Source organism: Lampris incognitus, chromosome 10 (assembly GCF_029633865.1).
Source record: "Lampris incognitus isolate fLamInc1 chromosome 10, fLamInc1.hap2, whole genome shotgun sequence".
In the NCBI taxonomy this organism is placed as follows: domain Eukaryota; kingdom Metazoa; phylum Chordata; class Actinopteri; order Lampriformes; family Lampridae; genus Lampris; species Lampris incognitus.
This window is the reverse complement of record NC_079220.1, coordinates 5,075,095-5,083,037: the sequence shown is the minus strand read 5'-3', so window position 1 is coordinate 5,083,037 and position 7,943 is coordinate 5,075,095. Positions and strand designations below refer to the sequence as shown.

General features: G+C 48.8%; 1 protein-coding gene across 1 annotated transcript in view; it reads left to right on the top strand.

The window, feature by feature from the left end:
- Nucleotides 1-2,159: 2,159 nt before the first annotated feature.
- The window catches only part of nsfa (N-ethylmaleimide-sensitive factor a), a 31,590-nt gene continuing 25,806 nt past the window's right edge, over nt 2,160-7,943 (top strand). Inside the window, exons 1-3 of the mRNA XM_056287222.1 lie at nt 2,160-2,242; nt 6,419-6,518; nt 6,854-6,893. Coding sequence (XP_056143197.1) covers nt 2,160-2,242; nt 6,419-6,518; nt 6,854-6,893 — 223 coding nt within the window. The remainder of the gene's footprint in view (nt 2,243-6,418; nt 6,519-6,853; nt 6,894-7,943) is intronic.

The following is a 7,943-nucleotide window of genomic DNA, read 5'->3' as shown; positions in this document are numbered from 1 at the left end:
GGCTGCACGGCTATGAGCCTCCCTCTCCATTGCAGAGACTGTTCCTCACTGTTGGCGTTTGTAATTCATGCCGGAGTGACCGTGTCACAGCGGCCCTGGCCTTCACCGCCACGCGCTTCTGAAAGTTCCTCCGCAGGCGATGATTTAGAGAGATTTAGTCCAAAGAACTCATTCCCCTCCATCAGACAGACTTATTTTCTTTCAAGGAGGAGGTGAAATATTAAGCTGGAAGATGATTAATTAAACCGGTCAATCGTTTCCGCCTCTCAGAGGGCGTGAAAGCTTAACCCAGGCTCAGTGTCATCTCCCGGACGAAGAGAAAAACTACCAGAAGCTACACAATGTTCTCGGCTTCACCTCTTGCCCTTAAGGAAACTCAGCATAGTAGGGCATGATACCTCATTAAGGTGGACGATGTCTCCCATCTTGTCTCTACTCGTATAATGTCCATCTTGCACACTTTAGGTCTTGGTGGGGGGGAAATATCACCACCGTTACCGAGGGAGTGGGTTTCCTCCGGGGGCTCCGGTGTCCTCCCACAGTCCAAAGACGTGTAGGTCAGGTGAACCGGCCGTGCTGAATTGTCCCTAGGTGTGAATGTGTCGGTCCTGTGATGGCCCGGCGGCCTGTCCGGGGTGTCTCCCCACCTGCCGCCCAATGACTGCTGGGATAGGCTCCAGCATCCCCACGACCCCAATTGGGATAAGCGGCTTGGTGGATGGATGGATGGATGGATGGATGGATGGATGGATGGATGGATGGATGGATGGATGGATGGATTACTGAGTGATCCCCAACCAGACGGCCTGCTTGCACTATCCAGGTGTCGTTTACAAAGGAAACAAGGAAAAAAGTCACACGATCAGGAACGCTTTCTAACTGCTAGGTCAGATGTGTCATGTGCTAAAATCTCTCCTAGCTCACTGTATGTATTTGAATGGGATCTTACTGGGACCTGTGATGTAGAAATACACAGTTAAGGAAGACGCAGGAATTGTCTGGAAGGGTCTAAGTCGGCCTTTATGCATGGAGACAACTCCATTGTTTGTAATGCACAGGGATATGCAAGTCATATCTCCATCCGACTTTTGGAGAAATTTCAGATCAGATGTTGGGGCGTCCGGGTAGCGTGGCGGTCTATTCCGTTGCCTACAAACACGGGGATCGCCGGTTCGAATCCCCATGTTACCGCTGGCTCGGTCGGGCATCCCTACAAACACAACTGGCCGTGTCTGCGGGTGGGAAGCCGGATGTGGGTGTGTGTCCTGGTCACCGCACTAGCGCCTCCTCTGGTCGGTCGGGGCGCCTGTTCGCGCTACGGCCCCCTGGTGAAACTCCTCACTGTCAGGTGAAAAGAAGCGGCTGGTGACTCCACACGTATGGGAGGAGGCGCGTGGTAGTCTGCAGCCCTCCTGGATCGGCGAAGGGGGGGGGGGGGAGCAGCGACCGGGACGGCTGGGAAATTGGCCGGGTACAGTGGCCGGGTACAGTTGGGGAGAAATGGAGGGGGAAATCCAAAAAGAAAGGAATGAGAGCTGCCACGGACGCATCATTACTGTGCAATGTAACCGGAAGTAAATCAGCGGTCGGTCTAGTACTTATGTGAAGGAGTATTTTGAAGAGTTGCGTTTGACAGGGGGTTTGTACTTTAAAGGCTTTACTGAAGGATCCGCAGTATCGGGGTTGAACAGAGGGTGTCCGGAAGTCATTAAAATGTGCTGAATTCAAAGAAACCAGCGATTTTACAAGTAAAAGGCCTCCGTCACTGAAACGTGGCGTCTGTAAAAGCCTGGTTTGCAGGGGCAGATCGTTCGACCGGGGAAAATTAATTGAAGGCGATCCCCTTCCCGGCCTGTCGAGGGGAAGTCGACCCTTCGAGTTCCCGGAGGGGAAAGTAAAACCTTCCAGTCATCCAGAACTGGGAGGAATTGAGGTTCGAACTTGACCTTGACCCAATCGCTCATATTTTTTTTGGTTTCTTCGTGGAAAAATGTGTCCCCTTCCCTTTAGAGGCCTTCTCGTGTTTACCGTCCGCCGGTTGAATTGATGTGACATTGAATCGCCTTGTGAAACCGGTCACCGGGTCGCTTTTACATTTATTTCTCCATCCCTTTCTGCACCCCCCCCTCCCCTCCCCTCCCCCCCCCCCTCTGCAGACCATGCAAGCGGCGCGATGCCCGACAGACGAGCTGTCGCTGACCAACTGCGCCGTGGTGAGCGAGAAGGACCTGCAGTCCGGACAGTGAGTACTCTTCATCCACCCTCACCCTCGTCCCCAGACGGAAACGCCCGTGCGTCTTTCCATACATCCGTTCATCCGTCAACCTCCCGTTTAGACCGCCGCCCTCCCTTTCATCCAGCCACCTTGTCTGCAGAACACTCAGTTTACAACCGGGGGTCTTGTTTTCGTAGTTTTCGCCACCACACATATCAGCTGTGACGTCACTTTACTCACCGGCTTCCATTTGGAGATTTCGCACCCGAGACCGCTCCTGGACCCAGCTCCCTCAATGCAAAATGTTTGGTTGAACTGTTTAATCATGAATCAACTGTTAATTATATTAATAATTAATTGATAATTATTATCAATTTATTGTTATATTTAATTATTGAATTGAATTATTGTGATTATTTAATCTATTAATTATTGTTGCTTATTATTTATGAATTGATTAATATTGATAATATGATAATAAAATATTTATTTATATATAATATAAAAATAATGAATAAATGATAATAAAATAAAAATAATTAATGTAATTATTAATTGTTTCATTAACTGCTTAATGTGTCTGTGTGTGTGGTTTTTAAACACACACACACACATACACATGGTTCCTGGGAACACACCCAGACTTGGGTAACAAACAAATGAAAGCCAGTAAAGGCCAGGAGTGTTTGTGTTGCCAGGAGTGTGTGTGTAGTCAGGAGTGTGTGTGTTGCCAGGAGTGTGTGTGTTGCCAGGAGTGTGTTCGTAGTCAGGAGTGTTTGTGTAGTCAGGAGTGTTTGTGTTGCCAGGAGTGTTTGTGTTGCCAGGGAGTGTTTGTGTTGGTGCTGAGCATATTCCAGATGTTGTCCCTACCCCGTTGTATTTGCCCCGCTAATGGAAAAAACTGGTGAGTGTGTTGTTGTGTGACAAGTAAAAGTCGGTTTGTTTTTGCTTTTATTGGCTTACCCGTTGGACCGCGAAACTGGTTCTGGGTTGCGAGCGGGAGTAAAAACGAAAAAGCTGCTGAAAATTTAGAAGTTGGAGAAAAGCGGAAAAGCGACCGAAGCAGCAGCAGAATACTATGTGATTCTGTTAACAGCTAATGGACAGAACCTTCTGGTTTTACCCACCTCTCTCCCAGCAGGTTCACGTTATGAGAGTTGCATCACACTTAACGATGCAAATGGCGTGTTAAAATATACTGCTGCCTCATTTGGTGCACCGGTCATTTGCATAATCACTATACCACTGCAGGTTCAGACTGCACATGAAAGCATCTCCCGTGTATTACAAAGTAAATGGTGGCACCCATCTTAAGACATGGGCCTACTTTGCGTTTATCCTTTTGTGATTCTTTTCAAGCGTTTTGGACGAATAAACTCCCCTTCAGCTACGAGGTCATTTCTGCGACCTCCTGGCTCGGCTGCCAAACCAAAACCACAACGTGACCTCAGTGAAGCGAGGCACCGCTGTGGCTGCGGCCGTCATTGCATTCGGTTTATGCCGGGAAACGCAGGCTCAGACATGCCATGTGTAGCTCTGTTTAAACCCTGACCTTTGTAATTCAGCCATGTGCACGACTACGACGACACACACAGGCGCACGGCAAGATGTCGTAAGTAGGGGGGCTGCCAGCTAAAACGGAAAGTGTTGTGGCGAGCCGGCGTGGAGGAATGAGTCGAGAGGCAGAGCTCTCTTTTTAATCGCCCAGATAGCGTCCAGATGTGGGCCACTTCAGGCAGTGATGCGGCACTGATGGTCTTCTTCTGGCCCTGACAAAATGGATGTGAGCCTGAAGTGGCCCACATGTATAATAGCAAATATGGCCCAAATATGCCAAATCAAATGTGGGCCTTTTTTGGCAAAGATGCGTTGCTCTGGGCAACACGTGATCCGGATGTGACCCTGAAGTGGCCCGTGTGGTAAATGATGAATATGGCCCAAATATCACCCAAAAAATAAATAAATATGGGCCACCTTTGGCAAATATGTGCCACATGCGGCATTGCTGTGGCTTGGTTCTGGCCCAGATCTGGCAAACAGGAGCGGACCGCCCAAGTGCCATCATTCCCCGCGGGATGTGAGCCGGTTGAAAGTGTCGGTGTGGGACGGGTCCAGGCCACAGCAGTTTTGCTATCTGGGCTCGACACCGGGAGTGCTCTTTTATTCACACTGGCCAGAACGGACCAGAACCGACAACAACGTAACGAGTCCCCCCCCACCCCCCACCCCATGTCACAAGTGACGACATCAGTCAGTCCTGCTGTCAGTCAGTCAGCAAACGGTCTCCTACTTAGTCTGAGACGAACCCCCAGAACAGCAACACGAGAATAACCACAACACCAACACCACACCATTAAAACACAATTTTAAATCTAACATTAACAGTCCCGTCAGCCATTGCGCCCCCCCCCGGACAGTGCGGTATGACGTCACAGTTTTTTAAAATTTTATTTTATTTTGTTTTTGTGAGGCGCGCGTGTAGCAGATTTGGATGACAGGCCAAGATGGCGGCGCTATGAGCGGCGTTATGGGTTTCGGCGGATGAGCGATACTGCGGCTTTTCCCTCACTAATATCTTGGTTAGAGTTTATTTATGCGGCAAATTTCTTAACTTAAATGTCACCTCAAGTGCCAAAGTTACGAACTGCCGGCTACCGACTGTATTCTCCCCTCCTTTTCTTGTGACACGTCTCGGCGCCAACCTTGTGTAAGCGGTTATTTTCTTGCCCGGTGCGGGATTCGATACGGGGTGTACTGCACCACAAGGCGGCAGCACTAACCGCTCAGCTAAAGGGTCAGACCCGCTAGCTAGGGGGCTAACGTGTGTTATTAGTAGTTTACACTTTCTTAGCTAGCGCTAGCTTAAATGTGCAAGACCGAAAGCAAAGCTCGGTCGTGGAGACGAGTCCTGGTCGGGAGTTACCTCTTAGTGGGGCGTCGCAGGATGGAATGGCGTGTTTACGCACTTTATTATTACAAATGTACATTCCCTCCAGCCCGAGCCCACAGCTTAAAATAAAGGTATATTTTATTTTATTGTAAACTGCTAATAAGGCACATTAGCCCCTAGCTAACGGGTCTGACCCTTTAGCCGAGTGGTTGGTGATGTCGCCTTGTGGTGCAGTACACCCCGTATTGAATGCCGCACCGGGCAAGAAAATAACCGGTTACAACCGGTTATTTTCGTTAGCTAGCTAAGTCTGAAAATAATAAGACACGTTAGCCCCTAGCTTACAGTCGTCACCCTCTCCCGGAAGCGCGCCCTCTGTTATTCCCGCGCTCCGAAGAGACTCCTGAGGATCTGCACACTTCCGGATCCCACCGCTGCTAACGTTACGCTTCAGGACGGTCCAAAAACGACACATCAGCTGTAAGCGATGGCTGTTTCTGTAGAGTATGTGCTGCAGCCTGGTTTATCGTCTCTCAGTGGGACTACCGGGAGGAAATGTAGATGTCCTGTCGTGGTACAGAGTTATGTTGTCCAAATGTATGATAAAGAGAATCTATTGCCCAACATTTCTGACAAAATGAAACCCAAAATGTTTGCGGGAGTGATGTTTGTTTCTGTTTGATACGAGTGTTGTTTGATACCAAACAGTTTAATGTGATAAACCTGAGCTAGATTCTTAAACATGGTGTTATCTTGACATTAATATTGTAAGGAACTCAGGGGGCAGCCGGGAACCGCCGCAGCTGGGACGCGAACCCGGGCCGCCTGCACCACAGGTGACTGCGCTAACCAGTCGACTAAAGGGTCCGACCCGTTAGCCAAGGGCTAGCGAGTCTACTCATCCGTGGTCGTTACAGTATTTTCCATGTCGGCCACCACTAAGTGTGATGTACATCCCACACTGTGTACCTTGTATTTATTTGACTCAGTTGATTGATTGGACCAACCCTCATCCTCTTCGTCTTATGCTGCAGAGAACCTCCCTTAAAAACGTTGACTAATAACTTCCTTTCCCGACTGAACTCAAACCGTCACATTTGTTTGTGCGCACTGCATCTAATTCCATTAACAAACAATTCAGCTTTTAGTGAAAGAGGACCACGTTCAAGCAGCTTTTCACCGGCTGCTTAGCAACAGCATCAGCCTCTTCCAAAAGTGAATGCTTAGCAGCTGCTAGCTAAAGAGACAGAGAGGTGATTGGTGGATGTCTGGTCTTACTGGGTCTTACGAGTCTTACTGTCCTCTCTCTGCAGACATGTGACTGTGAAGACCTCACCCAACCACAAGTTTGTGTTCACGGTCAAGAGCCACCACAGTGTCGTCCCTGGAACCATTGCCTTTAGTCTGCCTCAGGTCTGTACTATCAACACACACACACACACACACACACACACACAAATGCACTCGCTTACATTGTTGTACCTCACTCATGCAAAGGCACAAAAAAAAGTAACACATGTATTTCGCTAACTCATGCACACACACACACACAAACATACATGAATGCACTGGCCAACACTGTTGTATATCACCCATATAAAAAGGAAAAACACACTTTTGCATGCATGCATTTGCATCATACACAGACACACATGCACACAAAAATGCAAACACACTCTCACAATATCCGATTACAATGTCTGTGCATGTGTCCCAACTGTCTCTGTGTCTCTCTGTCTCTCCTGTAGAGGAAGTGGGCTGGGCTGTCCATTGGCCAGGAGGTAGAAGGTAAGGTCCTGTGTGTGTTTCACGCTCCTCATGGTTTATGCCACTGTACTGAGGCAGTGTGGGAGGGAAGTGGCGGTGACCTTATCCATGTCTGAGCGGTTCTCAGTTCGGTCCTCAGGGACGCTACAGTCACCTGTCGTCGTGTCAGGTTTTCCAGCCGTCTTAACGTGTTTTTTTTTTTTTTTATGTGACACAACAGATGTTGCGCAAACCACATCGATGAGAAACTGTCAGAACCAGATCCCCTGCAGCTCCACTGCTCTTTTTGAGGGCTGGGCTGTAATCCAGTATTGTTTTTCAATGGCATTGCATTGGGAGGAAACTGAAATATAATTTTGTTGTTTAGATTAATGATGATGAGAATCTCTTGCCTAAATATGTCACACAACAGGAGCTCTGAAGTATTCAGAAGGAGAATTGTGTACTTTTGATTTGATATTATACTTTACATTACCGAACAGTTCAATGTGAGGAACCTCAGTTGGATTCATAAACCTGATGTTATTGGATGGGGTGTCCGGCTGGCGTGGCGGTCTATTCCGTTGCCTACCAAATGTGGGGATCGCCGGTTCGAATCCCCGTGTTACCTCCGGCTTGGTTGGGTGTCCCTGCAGACACAATCCACTCTGTGTATAACTGTAGTCCACTGACTTCTGGTTTCTACTGCGGCGGTCATACCAGTTTCCTGTTTGTTGATGTGTGCTATTGTCGACAGTTGTGTGCATGTCGTTGACATATATCCATGGTAAATCCTGCAGGCATCGCCAAAAATATGCCATTATCAATAGCACACGCCAACACACAGGAAACTGGTATGACCGCTGCAGTGGAAACCAGAAGTCAGTGGACCACAGTTATGCACAGAACCGAATGGCCGTGTCTGCGGGTGGGAAGCCGGATGTGGGTATGTGTCCTGGTCGCCGCTGCACTAGCGCCTCCTCTGGTCGATTGGGGCGCCTGTTCGGGGTGGGGGGGTGGGGGGAATAGTGTGATCCTCCCACGCACTACTTCCCCCTGGTGAAACTCCTCACTGTCAGGTGAAAAGAAGCG